Source organism: Taurulus bubalis (assembly GCF_910589615.1).
Source record: "Taurulus bubalis genome assembly, chromosome: 2".
In the NCBI taxonomy this organism is placed as follows: domain Eukaryota; kingdom Metazoa; phylum Chordata; class Actinopteri; order Perciformes; family Cottidae; genus Taurulus; species Taurulus bubalis.
In genome coordinates, this window is record NC_136590.1 from 14,699,284 (window position 1) to 14,718,979 (window position 19,696).

Consider the following 19,696-nt stretch of genomic DNA (forward strand, 5'->3'; position numbering starts at 1 on the left):
TACGAACTGTGATTTTTAAGCACTTCTATTTAAGTTATTATTTAACTTTTTTTTTCTCCTCCCATGTGTGTTTTAAGTAATTGGATATGTGTTCCATTTCAACCTCCATCTACCGACCATAACCGAGCAGAGTTAGAGCTTGATAACACTGCTGATATGTTTAGTACAAGGATGTAGTTAAGAAGAAGGGAAATTTCGGCAACCTGTCCATAAATATTGTTTTACTATCAAAACATGAGATTAACCAAAAGGGTCCGGGTCGTTGTAATCATCTTGATTGGATTAATCTAGTTGGACTGTATGCTTTTATCTTGCAGTGCTGTGAAGATGAATTGGTTGAACTTGTATTGGCTTCACAACTGCTGGCCTGCAATTACATGGGAAACAGTAATGGATTACAATTCTGTCACACAGGCATTTTGTTTTTAATGATAATACAACGTTGTAATATCTAATTCTAAGTTGATGGTAACGGAACCACCCTCTCTTCTGTGTGGAGTGTTTTTTGAGTGCAGCGACTTAACTTGTGCAGCTGGCTGTGCTTCCTTCTGACCTCTCGCATCTACTATTTTGATGTCCATCTATTTTTCAAGAAGCGGTATACAAGTGTGTACAACACAATGATGCTGGCTTTTCTCGGATGCCTCATTGATCTCATTTTAGGAAGTCACACAACTTGTAACACAACAAATGGGCTTAAGCTGTAGGTCTTGGTCATTTCTCGACAGATGATGCCTAAACCTGCGTTGCATTCAGGACCGTTAGAATGGGCTTCACACAAAGCTTTTATTGTTTACCTTTCAGGAGTTTAAGAGTCATCACATCCTTGAACTTTGATACAAAATACAAAAAATGTATGCATACTTTACAAATATTGTTGACTGCTGCTGGTAATGGTTGTAATGGATTGCACAAAAACCAATGGCATGCTTAGTCGCTATACTTGCAACACTTTGCAGAAAGATTGATGTCAACCTCATTATTTTAATCTTGAACCTTTTCCAAACTGTAGATTGATCTTAAGTATAGCTAGGGTGTTCTGGGATGAGTGAATGTTAACTAGACATGCTGGCTAATCAAGAGTCTGTGGTATGGGTCCAGTGTGGTAAGAGGGTGACCATAACCTAATCTGTTTGGTTTACATCTACAATGATTTTATTTCAGACCCCCTTTGTCCTTTTTTATATAAAATGTATTGATTTATAATAAATAAAAACAGTGTTGAACTTTTAACTGTTGGACCATGGACATCTCTGTGATTTGTTTTACTTCAACAATCTCCATATTTCTTTGTAATCTCCTGCTATGCTGATGCTGAATGACATGCTTGCATACCACGGTGTTCAATGCCCTCGAGGTGGTTATGCAGCAGCGGGCTTTGTGGAGGCTTGCCTGGATGCTGGAGAGCAGCAGCATCGTGGGGGCGTGGCCTACACCGACGCGGCTCTCCCCATTGGTGTACAGCTATCCTGGTTACTAACCAACACTACTGACTGGGCAGTGGGCACATGAGAAAACACAGGAAAACTCGTTAATTTCAAAGCTAATGGCGAACAAAGTGTAGTTTAAGGACAGTAAGTAGGTTTCTAATATTTATGCGGATTATTAAAAATGTGTCAAAAAGGAGAGAAAAAGCCTGTTTTTTTTAGTGTCATTTAATGTGTTTAATACTTGCTAACGCGAACTAGTGAGCCTCTGTTTGTTATTAGCGTCGATGCTAACTGCTTGCTAACGTTGCCTCTGCCACAAGCAGGACATACTTAGTGCAATAAACCTATAACCCGTTAGCTAGGTGTGTAATATTAACAATAAGAAATGTCTAGCGTGTTCGCTGTTAACATCAGACAAATCAATACGATGAGCAAACGTTACCACACATCTGTAAATGCTCTGCACGAAACGTCAGGTTAACGTAACTAAAGCTAAAACCTGGTTATAATAACATGGGGAAATAGCTTGGAAATAGCGGGTATTGTATGTTTTGTTCTGCCGAATTGTCCATCAGGGTGGGGCGACATTGTCAACGAACTGCATTCAAGGACATTTATGTTTCATGTCACATGTAACCTTGGATCTCTCATCTGTGTTCCCTCTGCATTGGCAATTAAACTCAACACAGATTCCAAAGATCTCTTTGGAGGATCACCGACCCTCTCCACAATATGGGATAGGATTATGTGAGCAGCACTGTCTGCAGCCACACAATGGACAACGAGGTAAGCTTCTCGTCTGCTCGGTCAGTGTCACATTCGCATCATCTGTCATATTACTCGACATGAGACACTATGAAGAAGTTCGAGGCAATAAAAGCAGCAATGCATGACATATTTAACAGCAGTTGTCTCGGTTTCTCTATTTTCTGTCACTAACAAGTGCTTTCTATTCTTCCTTCAATTTTCTTTGCTTCTCTTCTGAGTTGACTTGTAGAAACTAAGTAAGGGCTTTCTGATTTCTTTGCTCGTCTTGCATGATGATTTGTAAAAAACTGGTGGCATGAGCTGTAGCTAGGTGACTGTGTTATGCAGACAACTGATGCGCCTCCCAAGACACATACATCTGTCAAATGTACCACTGGCTTTGGGTAAATGCCAACATTTCTAAGCCTGAAGCAGGCAGACATCAGATATTTTAATGTATTGTTAATGCTACTTTCTTTGAAAGGGCGATGCTTTATGTATCATGCAAAGACATGTAATTGCAAGATACAGTATAGTAGCTCTTGTTCGAGTCACGGTGTAAGCTCTGTAGTGCTCACACCTAATGAGTACAGGGTAGCACCACCTTTTTAAGTAGAGCATGAATTTGACATGGCATGGATTTATAAGAGTGTTTGGAGTATCTCCACAGCGATCTTGGCTCATGCTTAGTCAGTGCCTTTTGCTGTGATCACTATTCGCCAACCTAATCTCAAGATTCAAAGTCTGCATGCCAGTGTTATCTGAATATTGTCCTGATCCAGAACATCATTGTCTTGGAGTGTCCACACACAAACTATATCTCATTCAGCCAGAGCTAAAGTCAAAACAAATGGTTATTCAGGGTGGATGCACATGGACTCCAACAATGTTAAAGTTTGCAACGGTGTTAAAATAATGATCGACTGACACTGAATGAATCTCTTTTGATCCTTTTACCATCCATGAAATGATTAAACAGGCACATTTGGCACCAAAGACCTAACTACATTGCAAGTTACGTACATTTTGTTTGCTTTCAGTAAAGTACAGAATAAAGTGGATCTTGATTGTAGTCCGTGATTGTGAGTACTAGTGCACCAAAGTATTGTGTATGCGATCTGTTTTCCTCAAATAGCTGATGTAGGCTTTTCTGACTCTGCATTGTGTGCGTGTGCGTGCGTGCGTGCGTGCGTGCGTGCGTGCGTGCGTGCGTGTGTGTGTGTGTGCGTGTGTGCGTGTGTGCGTGTGCGTGTGTGCTCATGCTGGTGTTCTTTAAGGAGAGTAAGAAGTGCCAAGGAGAGAAGCTAGCCTCTGCTGTGGACGACACCCTGGATGAATATTTAATTGCCCTCCAGCACAAAAACAGGTGAAGTGTGAGCACAGGCTGCTGGGGAGATACAGATTAGTTTTCACAGAGGAGATATGGAACACCTCCATGACTTTGCACTGATTGGCTCTTTGCTTTGAGATCAACTAAATTAGTGTGTATGTGGGAGAGTGGATGTCAGAATAGCTTTAAAATGTTTGGCGGCCTCCTGTGAGTCCTGAATCTTGCAAGATCTTGGCCATCTCAAACATGTGATACGCTGTTGACCAGATCTTTACTCATAATAGTCACCCGTTTTCATTGCTCCTCAGGATCCTAAAGCGCCTTAAAGTCAAGGACTCCAGGGAGATTGAGTTGGAACAGCTTGAGCAAGGTTTTTCCATTTATCTTAACGGCGCCAATGCTGAAGCCAATAGGAAGCAGCCCAAGAGCTCCAACCATAAGTGTGTCACCTCCTCACCTGCTTGGAGACCTACACGTACAGCAGGTATGCATCTGCTGGACTACAATAAACCTATAGACACTCAAAAGTAGCAGTCTTATATAAGACCTTTATTTTTTTATTGTGAAGAGAGAAATATTGTTCTCGAGCATGCAATCCTTTTTACACTGCAACAGAAAGCACCATCTCATACAAATATTACTCATATTTTGGTTGCTTCTGTCATCTTCAAACCATATGGAGCATGAGTTAATAGCCACCACTCCTCAGCTTGTAGTTTGTATGGTATGATCCCATGCCCAGGCCCAGTGAATAAATGATAGTGACAGTTGTAGATGGCAGCCAGTTCTTCGTTCTTCCCCTGTGTGCCGTGTGGACCATCTGCGTATGTGACTGCGTGTTCCTTCTCCACTGAGGCAATAGTCTGCTGCAAGCTGCTCATGTTCCTTTCTGTGCTGCTACTCGTCGTCAGATGTCTGTCGAAGCGCCCACCAGTTAACTGAAGACAGCCGTAATCTGGAGCAGACCCACAGGAAGAGGAGCCACACTGCCCCAGAAAAAGTACAGAGGAAAGAATGGGTGCAGGTAGGGGCTTCCAATTACTTAATATGTGTAATCCTCGATTGTGGTGCATCAAAAATATGTTCCTATGAAAGTACACGTTCAATATTTCCTCTTTTTGGTTGTATGCAGGATTCTGTCAGAATTCGAACCGAGGACGGACCAAGTTTGCAGATCTGTCCAGAAAAGCGCTACTCTGAGGATTTTGAGCCATATGAAAGCGTAGAAATGGAGGTAGAGTCAAGACATGACAATGCCTACTAAGCCTGAGTGGGTGTTTTTTTTTAGGGGAGGGGCTGTGTGTCAGATGCAGCTGTCTGTACTACTTAGCAGCTTGCCGTCTCTGCCATGTCCCCTTTATCTAATCACCTTGTTTCATACAGAGCTCCAGTCCACGCTTGCCTCGTAGTCCCTGCTCCCCAAGGGACACCTGCAAGGTGTCGCACTCCTTCAGCTCCAGGCACGAGAACCAAGGAGGCCAAGCAAATCAGGAGCACAATGAGAAGGTACTTCTCAACCTCGAGGAAGTGAAGGTGAGCAGAAGAAGAAATATGTCCGGGGTTTTATTTCATCTTGTCAAGGGGGCATGAGATGTAGTGAATCATCAAAATGTGTTTCCTTGCCCCATGGTGTGAATTTATGAGGTTTCTTCGGTGGTAGTCACACAAATCAAAGGGAATGCTTAAACTGTCAGCATGCATGTGTGTGTACATTCACGCCTGTTGGTTCTCAAACTGATCACTGTGTCCATGGATGCATGCGTAAACACTGACCTTCACAAACTAGGTTCTGCGTCGGAGCCTGGAGGTTAGCATGCGGCGAAGCAACCGTGGCTCGGCGGGGGAGGAGTCCGACGATGAGTGGGTGGAAGAGCAGATTGAGAGGGAGGAGAGCACTGAGAGTCTGGATGAATTGGGGCTGCCTCTCTCGTCCTCCAAGTCCTCCTCCAACCCTCGGCCCAGCGGCTCCCATAGCCATTTTGACTCCGCAAACCTCATTGTGCTGGACTTTGGACCCTCAACTAAAGGTAGGCTTTTGCATCCACTTTCATATGTACATTTGTATTGATTTTTGGGGTGAGTCTTAATTTCCCAGAGTGGTTCCATCTCCTCCATATCTGCTTAATCAGTACTGACCTTTACAGATGGAGAATAGACAAGACTGTTAGTGCCCAGTTCAAGTGTGAGCAAGTGTTAGCCAGCCAGCCCATGGCCCTTATATGCCTGCAAACTCACAATATTACAATATATATTACTAATCTGAAAATATCCTCTGTTTTGATTTTCTGCATTATTCCAGGTCGTAAGATTGAACGCTCTCTGTCTGCTAAAAGGAAAGAACACACTGACACCTTTATACCCACCAAGCCTATGTTGGTGAAGAGCAAAACATTAGATAGGCCACCTTCCACAGAAAGCTGGGATTGTCAGAGTGAGTTTTTTTTAAATTCTGAAAGCTCTTAAATTTAAAGTATACCTTCCACAAATACAAGATTTCCCAATTTGGAACAACCAACAACCGACTCCATCAGGCCCATCTGTTAGATAGCATGGCCCATGATTGTTGTTTAAAAGATGTGTGCTTCTTGTTTAAGGGCCAAGGAGTCGGGTGGAGAGGCCCCTGTCGGCAGCCAGAAAGCCTTCTGTTGAGGACCCAGACCCAGAGGAGATGGCATGCAGGGTGCGCCAGGCCATCCAGCGAGAAAACGACCCTGTGCAGAGTCCTGAGCACTTCAACCGCAACACGGTCTGCCTGCCCCTCACTGTCCACCGCTAGTCTATTTAGGCCACTAAATATTCCAACTCCTTTTCTTCTCTCTTAACAGATGTGTTTCATGCTCATTTAGAGGCACTATACTTTTACGGCCTGATATTACTGCCCACCCAAAATTATACACTTTAAATAGAGTGATAGTGTTGTGGTTTATGCTTACATGTTAACGCTGCCCCTTAAGCTTATGTATCTCTGACTCTTCTATGTTGCTTCCTCTTTATCCAGGGCAGGGGACACCAGATGATGAATGGCTTAGTGCACCACAACAGCCACAGCAAGGATGAGGGCAGTGTCACTGTGGCCATGCAGAGAATTACGCTTATGGGCCCCGGGTACGCTGACAGCCTATTGCACGTAGATAAACGGTTGTTATGGTGACAACGCACGTCAGTAAGGCTGTAAAGTCATCAGTGTGGCATTAAAGCATGGTGAATAAACAGCTGTACACTAGTTAGTTAGTTAGCTAGCTAATTACTATGCTACGATGGTTTCAGAAAATGAGCTGAACAAAGTTGTAAACTATCTATCTGGCGATATCAATGTGCTTTCTGACACTGTGACGTGTATGTGGATGAAGCAGTAAGTTATTACATTTGACAGAGATGAACTGATAAGTTTCTTGGACAAAAGTCATTCAGCATTTAAAAGCATTTAAAAAAGACCAATCGACTAAAGAAATCTTTGTCAACTAAGACCAAAATAGTCGTTGGGCAGCCCTACAGAAATGTATGGTGTGTAAAGAAATATTTCTCAGCGTAGCCAGCTCTGATCATTCATTTGAAGGTCAGGCACCACATACAAAGCAGTGTAGCTGAGGATGTCGTCCTTTTATTCAGGCAACAACAGAAACTGCTGAAAGCCTTGGAGAAACTTGAAGCAGGACCCAACTACACCATACCTCAGAGTGTCACAACAGACTACAGCAAGCAGCCGGTGAGTCAGTAACACTGTCTCGCAGAATTAATAATCCTAATACCACTGTGTGTGATAGACACATAAGTGAACCGAGGCACTTGTGAATGTTTTAAAACATTTTTTTAATCATTGCAGAGAAGGATGTCTTCGGCTGATGTCACCCCTGCATTATATGTTACCATGGAGATCCTGTCAAACTGGGGGAACGCTTTGCAGGTTGGGCTGACGGAGTTGCAGTTCTTCTGCCTCAGAAACAAGAAGCTGTATGTGTCTCCTCACGACCTAGACATCAGAAATGCTGACTACCCCGGGAATCTGGGGGCACTTGTCAATGGAAAGGTGAAGGTGAGCCGCTGCTCATTTTGCTATGGTCATCACATTTGCAAATTATCTTTGGATGAAACTAAACGTACAGTCAATCCTTTTCCAGCATTCACAGACATTTAGTAGACCGACAAAAGCAGGATTGCACATTAATTATGACTCTGTTCCATTTTATTGTCCCAGTAGGCCATAGCCGTAAACAAGCATGCACGAGAACAGCGCTCTGAAGCTTGAATAACTAAATAGGATGCTGCGACCATTTTACATCCGTCTGTTGTGTAAAAGGCCTATTGCATACAAGTTTATGGTTGCTGCAAACATTTGTGATCGAATCTCACTATTTACATGGACAAAGTATTTGCTGATTTTTGTCTATTCTCTTGGGTTGACAGACCACCAAAGAGCGTCACATGTGGACGTGTCCACTCCACCCCCCCATTCAGCTCTACTTCATCATCAGGAACACCGAGCGCTCCCCAGACTTCGGAATGTCTCGCATAAATATCTGGAACTACAATAGAAGCCTCAATGTATGTGCTTTTTTGTTTTTGTTTATGTGGGATTACAGATTATTGGGAATTTGTTCAACAGAAAAGCAATCTGTTCCTCAGTTTTTGATTTATCCCTTGCTCAAGTGCAGAGATTATTCATTTTGCTGTCAGTAGATCTAGAGCACATAAATCCAACATGCTGGTGTGTTGTCACTATAATGCTGGCAAATGTATTGGCGTGGTTCTGTCAAGAGGGGGTGGTTCTCTTTTAACATTGGCTGGCTGACCTGCCAGTCACACTGTCCAAATGTGGAACAGTGAGAGATTAGCCCCAGAGGATTAGTGTTGGGGGAAACGTGCGCTTCTGCCTCTCAACCTCACTGCTGTTCATAGAGGGCTACAAATACCCCATCGTATCTCTTTCTATGTTACCACAGCTATCTAGAGTTACATGATGTCTTGAACCTGGAAGGTAAGGAGCTGTTGGTGGGGAATAGGTTTGAGGTTAACCTACATTTATAGTAGTTTACTGTCTTGGGGATTGAACAGATTTGAGTTGGGCTTTAGCCATGACTTCGTATCTGTGAGTGCTAATTACTGCTAACTTGGAGAACTCTTACTCTGCATGTGAGAAATAGGAAAATGTATCAATTGTTCGTTAGGGATATCCAAATCTTAAATAATCAGGCATTTTGTAGCACAAGTCCAATGTTTTTTTTAACCTGTATATTCGTGTAAATTTAAGTTCTGTTTCTTTTTTAGGATCTTGACATTGGTGCACGGCATATAAAGCTGTACCTTAACAGCACATTGGTGTTTGAAGGTGAGCTGGAGAAGGGCTGCGGCAACCAGGTCTTTGACTACAGCACCACAATTGACCTCCAGGATTTCCAGGTTTCAGACTCCTTGTTTTCAAGCCCTGTGTCTTCAGGACACAATCTACGGGGGACCAGCCCCCAGTACCATGAGGACAGGAAGGGTGGGGAGGGCAGCAGCACCCAGCAGCACCACAGTTGGAATCAGCAGCCATCAGACGCAGGCCAGGCTATGATAGACATGCAGGAGAAACCACATACACTGCTACCACCCATCACTCCTTCACCAGTGGGGGTTTCATCCTCTGCTCGTCGCTCCTCCACCCAGAGAAACTCTTTTGACCTGTCAGTCTCAGAGGAGCCTCTCTCTCTCAGGCAGCAGGTCGAGCAGCCTGCACCCATGGAGCAGACAGTCACCACCCAGCCGTCATCCTCACGGGTGGCCCCACAGTGGCTGCAGCCCCTGAACAGAGGAGCTCCAGAGGGATGCGAGGCCAGCAGGGAGAGGCCCCGATGGCTGGTGCCTCAGCACTCTGCAGAGCCCAAATCTCCCGCAGCCTCGTCATCTTCAATGCTCCCGGAGCTGCCGTGTAACCCTGGCCGAGTGTGTAGGGGAATTGAGGGCACAGCAAATGGGGGTCAGTGGAAGGCTCACTCTTTGGAGCTGAGCTGCGACCTGCTGGAAGAGCTCGCAGAGCAAAAGCCAGACAGGCCCATCAGCGGACGCAGGAGCTCATTTCGAAACAGTGCAGTCACTGCTAGGCAGACAGAGGAGCAGCATCATAAAGCTACTGCACTGCACACAGGTATAAGTTCTGATATAGGGACAGCTTTTATATGTCATTTTAACCTTCTAGGGCTATTACAACTCTGCATTCAACGTAATAATCTCCTAAAATGATAACGCATGAATTATTGAACTCTATTAGTAACTCCCAAACAAGGAATCGGAAGAGAGACTTATCAGACAGTATGTCAGGATTCTTTAGCCAAATAGCTATTACCTAAAGGCTTTGCATTTTTGTTTTCACAATTTATTTTACGAGTACTATCTGGATCACCTGTCTTTATACATCTCATCCCTGTCTCCCAATTTGAAGTGTTGTTCCCTAAACCTTTTTTGTGAGCGTACAGCAAACCTTACTGAGCAGCCATGCTTTCGGTCGTGGCCTTTGTGCTGTGTAAAGATTGTCATTCTCTCTGCTACTGATTTACTTTTGTCATCTTATAATTCTTTAAAGATGCAATGTGCACAACGTAACCACATGCTAAGTCGGTTAGCTGTTAGCAAGTTAGATTTGTACACTGTAACCTCTTCACATTCTGTTAATAATGTTAACTCCATTTCTGGTCATATCTTACACATGGCACCTTCTAATTGATCAAAAATGTTCTTTCTGAAATTTAAAGAAAACTGACATCTCTTCAAATCTCTCTCTATCTCAAAACTAACTGATTTTAAGAGCCGTTTTTAGGCTCATTTAAGTACTCAAACTTTCAAATGCACAACCTAGTTATATCTTTCTCTTGCTTGCGAACATATTTTAAAACAAGGGAACCATTAAATATAGTCTTATTTTATATGGACTCATTAATTAAATGTATACCCAGAGAGAGGAGATGTTTAGTATATTAAATGTTATTTGATAAATGTAAAGGCAGTCCTAAAAGGATTATCTTAATTATTGTGGCTTGTTCGTAAATAACATAAATCTTTGTGTATTCTCCAGAGGAGCCGATGTCATTAGTGAACGCAAGCAGGAGGCAGTACACCTCTCGGGCCCAGCTGCACAGCCAACAGGATGACACCCTCATGGAGTCCTGGGACTCTCTTACTAAATTCAACCAATTCCAACGTGGACGCATCTCCAACATGGGCTTCGAAGGTGACATCTTTGATGAGTTCCTCCAGCGCCAGGGTCGTGGTCCACCCACAGTCCCAGTCAACCTCTCCACAGCACCCAGGAGCCCACATTCCCCCTTCACTGCTCAGGGAGCATTGTGTGAAGGCCTTGATGATGATCAATCCGTGGAGCGGGAAGACGAGTTTGAGATCCCTGTGCTGCCGCAGGGCCAAAGTCTGGTCCTCAACATCCTGTCCACCTGGGGCGATCGCCACTACGTGGGCCTCAACAGCCTCGAGGTGTTCAGTTCCAGTGGAGTGCCCCTACGACCTGCTCACATCCGCGCCGACCCACCAGACATCAACATTCTCCCTGCATACGGCAAGGATCCACGCGTGGTCACAAACTTGATTGATGGCGTTAATCGTACCCAGGATGACATGCATCTTTGGCTTGCACCGTTCACCCTTGGTCGTAGCCACACCATCTTCCTGGACTTTGGTGCTCCGTACCAGGTGGCCATGATCCGTGTGTGGAACTACAACAAGTCACGCATTCACTCCTTCCGAGGGGTGAAGGAGGTGGAAATGCTGTTGGATGGGAGGTGCATCTTCAGGGGCGAGATTGCCAAGGCTTCTGGAACCCTGTCTGGAGGTAGCTGAACACAACAGCCTCACACGTTCTTTATGCTCCTCTTTGTGTGTTACTTTTGATCAACTCTTCATTTTTTCTCACTCTGCTGCCTCTTCAGAGTTGGACCAGTTTGGTGACACCATCCTGTTCACTACTGATGATGAGATCCTGGAGGCTATGTCTCGTTATGACGAAACCTTCCTCAGTGAAGGTGAGGGTCCTGAGAGGCTTGCGGCGGAAGAGGAGCTGCAGAGGCCACGCACCGCCGATGGAGAGGGAGAGGAAAGACCCTTCACACAGGCTGGCTTCCGAGAAGAAGACCTCCAAGTAAGTACAGGCCTTATCAGCTGTGGGTGCAGGTTTCTTTGCCTTATTTTCACCTGTGACAGTGATAACTAAACAAATATCCCAAACCTTCAATTCATTCAGCAAAATTATATGAAAATGAATTATGCAGGAACTAATAGTGTTTGGAAAGACAATATAACAGGCATCAAGAGTAAATTAGCCATCACAACATCAACAATACAGTGTCACGCAGTTTTAATGTGTTTACATGTTGTCTTAGTTAAAACTCCACCTCAACCCCACTGTGAATCATTCTGAGGACAACATGGAGCTTATTCCTGGGATGTACACTGGAAAGTGTGAGTAGATAATGAGCATCCTGTCGTCACATGATCGGTTCTTTGTTTGTTGTTTGGATACTTATAATGGCGTCTCCCTCCTCTCCAGGCCTTAGACTAGAGCTAGTGTTGACTTGGGGGGACTCCCACTACATGGGCCTGACGGGTTTGGAGGTGGTGGGAAAGGACGGAGAGAGTTTACCTATAGACCTCAGCATGATGGCTGCCTCTCCCAGGGACCTGAATGACCTTCCTGAGTATGACTGCGACCTGCGCACGCTTGATAAGTACGCCTGACACTATGCTGAGAATGTTGAATACACTGTATCGTGTACTGTAATCTGTACCGTAGATGACGTAGAATAACTTTTATTTCTAATTCAAATTTTTACCAGTTTCCTCCCTCTACTCTACTCTGAGTATGAATACATTATATGTCACTCTCTTGTGTGTCTGGTCTGGTGTAGTCTTCAATGTCAGTTTTCTTTACCCAGGCTTATAGATGGCCTTAACATTACCACTGACGACCAGCACATGTGGTTGGTCCCTTTCTCCTATGGAGAGCCACACACCTTGAACATGACATTCAACAAGGCCCAGACTATCGCTGGACTCCGTATCTGGAACTACAACAAGTCCCCTGAGGACTCTTACAGAGGGGTGAGAAACTTTTCTGTCAGGCATAAATTACTTAACAGTGTCAGTTGCTTCAGGTGGAGCCAGAGATCAATTCATGTTTTTGGAGGGCATGGATTAGTTATCAGTTTCTATTCAGGAGACTACAATAAAACATATTTGGTTTAGGTGAAGGTGATCCACATGTTCATGGACGATGTTACCATCTCCCCGACGGAGGGATTTCTGATCAGGAAGGGACCAGGCAACTGTCACTTTGACTTTGCCCAGGAGATCCTCTTCATAGACTTCCTCCAGACCCCCACCGACAACAAGAGTGTGGAGGACTTCCACAAGTAGGAGCCATACATTTAATTTGCACAAACTGCTATCTATTTTTTTAAATGCACTTACTTATTTTTAATGTTGTCGTCTGTAATTCAGAGGACGCTCTAAGAAACAAGAACAGGCCAGCATGGACTATGAAGCTCCCATCATGCCTTGTGGATGTATCCTCACATGCTTTGGACACTTGTGTTCATTGGCACCGTGTGCATTGTCAGTTTAATCTTTGGATTTTTTCAAACTGCTGGCAAATCCGGACTGTACTTTTGCAAATTAACACATTGGATTTGTATGTTTAGGCAATATTAAACAATCTGCATTAGGCCTGCAACAATTATTGTTTAATTGTCAATGATTACAGTTTTTTATTAATTGATCAAATCAGTGGCAGATGGGTTTGATACCTACTTACTCTATATGCAGCCATGCTTTGTGCAACAGTAACAGCTGGTTTACAGCCCAGTGGTGCTTTAATGATAATTACTTTTCTATTATGCTAAATGTGGATTGGGGCAGCCAGCCTGGATATATACCCCCTGTGTGCCGTCATTGATTCACTCCATCATTCACTACTCCCAGTTTGTACAGTGGGATTTATGACACTTATAAACTCATCGACAAAGTAGTGCACACTTTCATAGTCACTACTTCTTTTTTTTATCATTATTTTTGAATGAAGTTTTTTAATCAAATTCAGGTACTCCGTTGAATAGTGGAGGGTACATATAGTGCACTATATAATATATAGTGAATGACTTTGCACACAGCCCCGGAATGTGTGCTGCACATGGGGTTTCATGTTGTATGTTATATTCCTTGACCTTCACCCATCAGTCATTTTTCAGCTGCAGCTGTTAACAACCTGGGGAGACCCGTACTACATCGGCCTCAACGCCCTTGAATTTTATGACCAAAACCACGAGAAGATCAGTCTCAGTGACAACAGTATCCTTTCTTATGAGTTTACATCAACCTTCATGCATCTGTTTCCACAAACCTAAAATCTATAAATGAGTATAAACTCCCTCAACATTCTGTCCATCAGACATCGCTGCTTTTCCAGACAGTGTGAACGTACTGGACAATGTGAGCGGTGATGTGAGGACTCCGGATAAATTAATAGATGGAGTCAACAGTACCCACGATGGAAGATGTATGTGGTTGGCCCCGGTGCTCCCTGGACTGGTGAGGATCTGAGAGGGAGAGCATTCAGTTAACACTCACGGAGGAGAGTTTCCATTACATTTGTGTAAGTGCATTGATTGTTTCCACATAGGTGAACCGTGTGTATGTCGTCTTCGATCAGCCAGTGACGGTGTCCATGATTAAATTGTGGAACTACTCAAAGACACCACAAAGGGGAGTAAAGGAGTTTGGGGTAAGCCTCTCGGTCTGCTGTGAGATGAGCAATCACTTTATTTTTTACATTTGGACCCCAAGCAGAAATTCCTATGTCCCTCTGTGTAAACAGCTATTGGTGGACGACCTCCTGGTGTATAACGGCATCTTGGACAGTGTAAGCCATGTGGCACGAGGCATTCTGCCCACCTGTGATCCAGTGGTGCCCTACCACACTATCCTGTTCACAGACGATGCCTACATTGCACACCGTGAGAAGAACACCGTCATCAGGTACCCTGTACTTTTAGGATGTAGATAAATGATCGACTACTTGGTTTCATGGCTAATTGGTTGTGTAATGCCTTTTACCAACGAAATACAGCATCTGCATATTTTCCAAAAAGTGTCTCGTATGTTGCCTTTCAGTGTTGTTGTTCATTGTATACCTAAATTTGCATGTAGCGTTCAGCGCCAAATGGTCATAGAAAGATGACAATTAATTAATTCAAGACCATTTGATACTCAATTAAAAGTCTAAAACAGAGAAACTGATGGATTGACAAAGATGGGTAGATTCAACCCCATTGTCCCGAGTGGTGAGTTGTTTTGAACAGAGATGTGCTCTTCTCCACTTCAGCCCCCGTGGCAGCAGACATCACCAACAGTAAGTAACAGAGCCTGTGAAAGCCCTGTGTCAGCACCTCCCTGTGGTGAACCCCTGTAATGAAGATTCCTCCAGTGACCTCAGATGTCCCCCAGCCATCCCCCTTACCATGCACTTGACCCGTGATGCCGCTGTCCTTTCTCCCTCCTTCGTCCCCTCTCTCGCTCCATCTTTGGGCTCAAGGCCTGGAGCTGCTTGCTTCAAGCTTTGTTACCAGTCAGCTTTCTGTTTTGTGTTGTTCCATTTTTCATAGGCGCAACCAATTTTGCTGACATGTATCTGCTGTGTCTTCATTTTCTCGCTGTGTTGCAGTAATTATGTGGAGGACCAGGATGTGAAGATGACCAATGAGAATCAGATAGTCCATCACAACAAGAAGAAGCAGACAGCAGATCCAGGTGAGTCAGGGGAACAACTGGATCAAACATGTCAATAATCCATCAATAAATTAACTGATTCCTATTTCAGTGTACTAATTCCTAACTAAAAGCTGATTTGTTCTGCCTCGTTGAAGCTCTTCGGCCTAAAACCTGCATGACTGACCGTGGGAAACATGGAAAGAGGAGGTACTGACCGACAGAAAGCAGAACTAAAAGGGAGGATCTAAGACTTTTTAGTGGCCGGCTTTTGAAAACTTTAATTCACATTAAGACCCAAAGCAACCTTGGTTTGCTATGGTGGCTTGTCAGTGGCTCACATGGCCCACACTGAAGAGAACAGCTTGAACATTTTGTGGCTTTGTGCACAAACACACACCCACAGGATTCCACTTTATGGTTGGATCACTTCCCTTTCCACACCCAGACACTTTATCCTGAACATGTACTGTATGGCTTCCCCAGTTGTCCCTCCCACAGTGCCAGGATAAACCTGTGAGGCTGCATTTTATCAGTCTATTATTGTGCCTATACTTAACACTATATCTGTGGCTGCTACTTGTGACTTTTGTGCTGCATATTTAAATGCTGCTTGTGGTGTGCAAATACTTAAAAATGTAAATTTAAAAAAGAAGCTCCACATGAATACACTCTCACATCAGGATGTGGCCAATGCTTTGATTATTAATGAATTGTATCCACTGATGAGCCTCGATGATCAGCTCTTTGCCTCATGGGTATGAGAACTGACTCACTCCCGCCAGTACACCAACCAATCGTAATGCTATGCAGACACTAATTTATATCTATTAAGGATTTATATCTGTTGGCTAATATATTTACAAGCCGAACGCTTTTACTTGGGGAAGTGCTCCCAGAGAGCTTTTCACCTTTTTTGAAAGATTTATATCGAAGGCTAAAGTGGTTTCTCTTGTAGTTGAAAAAAGTACAGTGGACCGATTTTTGTACATTTCAACTTGAAGCTGTACAAAGCTTCACACACTTGAATCTTCAATATATATTTGGCTTCTCACAATTAGGTCAGTGTATTTTTTTTTCTGCTTAGCATCAGGGTGAAAAAGAATTGTTTGCAATCGAAGTGACCTTTTATCAAAGTTGCTATACACGGTAGATGTTATGGAGGCAAACATTTCATGAGCCAGTAAAGCTGTTTTAGAAATAGAAGAAAAAAAATCTACATTTGCCAATTTAGATTTTGAGTAGATTCAGTAACAGGCAACTTCTAATATGCAAATACTATAACCTTACCTCAAATTGAGAAGAATTATCTTTAAAAAGGGATACATCTGATTCTACCTTCACTATATTACTTGATAGTTGGTGTCATACTATTCATTCATTCAATATTTACTGTACTAGCTTGTTGCATGGAAAATTAAGCTGTTATCATTTTAGATTAATATATATTTTTGTTTGGAGGACTTTGTACTGCTTCATTGAGCCCCAATACAAGTCATACCCCTTACTCATGCTGGGAGTAATTGTATATGCAATGCAGTTGTATGTATTTTTTTTTCAGTCCAGCAGCAACAATGGTCATTATTACTTTCAGTCCTGCTCTGTAAGGGTGGTGGCTACTATTGTATGTGTGACATTTAGTGTTTTGAAATATTTAATTATTTTTCTAATCTTGATTTAAACATGTATATTGGATGTAGGTTTATTTAAAATGAATAAAAAAAAATGAATAAAGGTTGTCGTGACTTGATCCCACACTGTTCTGAATCAAGCTAACACAAAGTTTCTATTAATACTCTGTGGTGGGATGAAGAGGAAAAAACTGCGGACAACTGAGCCACATGAATATATCAGTTTAATGCAAACTCTGTTGTACATTTCATGACTAATCAATTATAGGACAGAGCATCAGTGGTGGAAAGGTGGGGATGGAACCACCTGTTCTTCCACCACAAAAATGACATCTTTGCAGACGAACAGTTTAGGAAATGTCAGTCTCAGATTTTTCCTGGAAAAGTCCCCTCTTCTCTTTGGTCATCCCATTTCTGGACCTATGAGACACAATTTCAAAAGGAGACTTATTTTGGGGCACAAGCAGTTTTTCTTTTAGTCACAAAGTTATATCTTTTATATTTTGTGCCTTATTTTTTCATTTATTTATTTATTATTATAAGTTTATTCTAATTCTGTGTGTTAGGAGGACCCAGCAAAAAAACGTTTTCATTGTATAGAATAACTGTCTGTTATCTGTGCATATGACAGTAAAAACATCTTGAATGTTGAATCTTGAATCAAAGGTTCAGACAAGGATAGAAAGCCTATTTGGGCCGAAACCTTTTTCTTTTTTATTATTAGCGAGGTCCGTGTCAATGGTTTTCCATCAGCTGTCAGAGGCATGACACCTACGTGATTGTGGTGAGAACTTAAAGTACAACAGGCATTAAGGTTTCAGAACAGTGAGATTCAGTTTTGATTGTACCAGAGGAAATGACACTACGAGCACAGACAGTTTGTGGAAAAGTAATGATATCTGATGTTCAACTTTAAAAAATGTGACTTTTTCTTACGATTTGGCTCAAACGTTAAGGCTGGACCTTCATGCACTTTTATTGAGTTGAGAATTATTTAAAGCTCCAATTTCCGTTTTTGGACTGCAACTCTTATTTTGGCTCTCGGGCCTGAGTGGACTCACAAGAATGCGAGAAACGATAAAGTTGTTTGACTCCTGCTAAACAAACACAACCCACATAGGAAATAGTATTCCTTATATTCGGACATTGCTATTCAACCTGCTTGTGCCTTTTGTGTACAGTTGTTTCTCATTAAAAGAAAAGTTGATGCAAAAACATTCTTTTTTTACCCAGGACATGGGGCAGAGTGATTTGTAGACCCTCTTGTACCACTCACAGGGCGCGTTGTCTACTCCTTTAGCATCCAGAGCTTTCTGGCAGCGGTGATAGTCTATTACAGAGAGGCAACCACAACAATGAATGTAAACCAAAAAAAAAGCCTATTGCCTCAATCCAGGAAAATGGTCCTGTCAGTGTTCATCAACCAATCTCAAACTGGATTACCTCCAGCCCAGAGATCAGAGGTCAATAGTCTAAAGACTAAAGACTTTAGCTGTAAAAAGTTTTTAGAATGGCACATTTAACCGGACTTAAACATGTAGTACATCATTAATTAAAGGTATAATAATAATAATAATACACAAATTATGATATTTTATTAATGGCACAGCATGTCTTTTGGGCTTTGACCTTGACATGCACTCTTACCCAGGTAGTTGGACCAGCAGTTTCTGGTCTGGTTCTGGTTGGGGAATCTGGCATCAAAGGGAGCAGTCCGATATTTCTCAAGTTTGGCCTGAATGTCCTCAGCCATTTTCACCCCTGTCAAGAGAATACCATCATCTAAACATCTACAACCGCATCGCAAATGGAATGCATACGTTTCTCTCTTATAAATACGCCACTTATAAAATACATGTGGTATTTGGTCTAATAATAAGAGACTTTGTCTTAAGAGAAATGATAAAACTGCAGGTCAACGTTACCTTTGTATCAGTCTGAGGCGCGAGCTCAAAAGTGACTTTTATACCGTCCGGTGAAAGTGTCTCGTTCCACTGATAAGCAGTGTGCGCCCGCGCGCGCCGCTCCAAGGAAGTTGCAGCCGTGCAGTCTTATCACAATGGCAAGGCGGACGCAGGTCACATTGGCATGGCAGGCAAACACATTTCAGACGTATAGCCTGAGGTCTGCAAGAAGTGATGAGAGGCAATCGTGATGAGACAGGACACCACACCGCAGCAGCAGCGTGGTGTTTTTACTACAAGTATTTAATTTCATGTTTGTCTCACATGCTGCGAACATGGCGGAAGTAGTCTGTATTCAGTGGGCTATTTGACTGCACTCTCCACTTTGCACAAAAACACAGTCAAGCCGGTTATTTTTCGGTACAATGAAGCAAAACATGACTTTTTATTTTATCTTTTTCTCGACTTCCGACAAAAACGTTTGAGAAAAGTGATTTGAATGTGACATTGTATTTCTCGGCTTCTATTTTGTATTTTTATTATTTTATTTTGAAAAATACTAATTTGAAAGCTCCAGGGCTTTTGGGGAATATATATATATATATATATATATATATATATATATATATATATATATATATATATATATATATATATATATATATATATATATATAATAACATATTTAAAAAAAAAGACAGTTGCTCAGTTGATATATATTTTATTTACTTATTTATTTGACAGAAATATAACAATATACATGATGTATAACTAGGTTGCAAATTAACCATGAACATTAAATATCAGATAAAATAAACAGCAATAAATACGTCTGTATCAATAACCTAGATCAGAGGCACAGGTACATATAACTAAAGTGAGTGAAACATACATATGGGAGTGAAACAAAGG

At 42.5% G+C, this 19,696-nt stretch overlaps 2 protein-coding genes across 2 annotated transcripts; one reads left to right on the plus strand and one right to left on the minus strand.

Annotated features, from left to right (window-relative positions):
* Positions 1-2,204: 2,204 nt before the first annotated feature.
* On the plus strand, positions 2,205-16,944 carry katnip (katanin interacting protein; the record flags this gene model as incomplete). The annotated part of the gene is made up of 28 exons (XM_079237741.1): positions 2,205-2,216; positions 3,455-3,543; positions 3,816-3,991; positions 4,419-4,531; positions 4,640-4,741; positions 4,891-5,040; positions 5,294-5,534; positions 5,807-5,938; positions 6,102-6,253; positions 6,506-6,612; positions 7,117-7,213; positions 7,331-7,540; positions 7,912-8,049; positions 8,773-9,631; positions 10,556-11,323; positions 11,421-11,629; positions 11,871-11,949; positions 12,038-12,215; positions 12,423-12,588; positions 12,733-12,899; positions 12,988-13,052; positions 13,723-13,833; positions 13,934-14,073; positions 14,165-14,266; positions 14,360-14,520; positions 14,867-14,893; positions 15,206-15,291; positions 15,408-16,944. The coding sequence occupies 28 exons, from the start codon at positions 2,205-2,207 to the stop codon at positions 15,464-15,466; spliced, it is 4,896 nt and encodes a 1,631-aa protein (XP_079093867.1). The 3' UTR covers positions 15,467-16,944.
* A 176-nt stretch (positions 16,945-17,120) lies between these two features.
* Positions 17,121-18,868, minus strand: cox6b1 (cytochrome c oxidase subunit 6B1). Its single transcript, XM_079214317.1, has 4 exons — positions 18,806-18,868; positions 18,528-18,641; positions 18,110-18,210; positions 17,121-17,300 (listed from the first exon to the last, which is right to left on the minus strand). The coding sequence occupies exons 2-4, from the start codon at positions 18,631-18,633 to the stop codon at positions 17,247-17,249; spliced, it is 261 nt and encodes an 86-aa protein (XP_079070443.1). The 5' UTR covers positions 18,634-18,641; positions 18,806-18,868; the 3' UTR covers positions 17,121-17,246.
* Between the last annotated feature and the right edge of the window lie 828 nt (positions 18,869-19,696).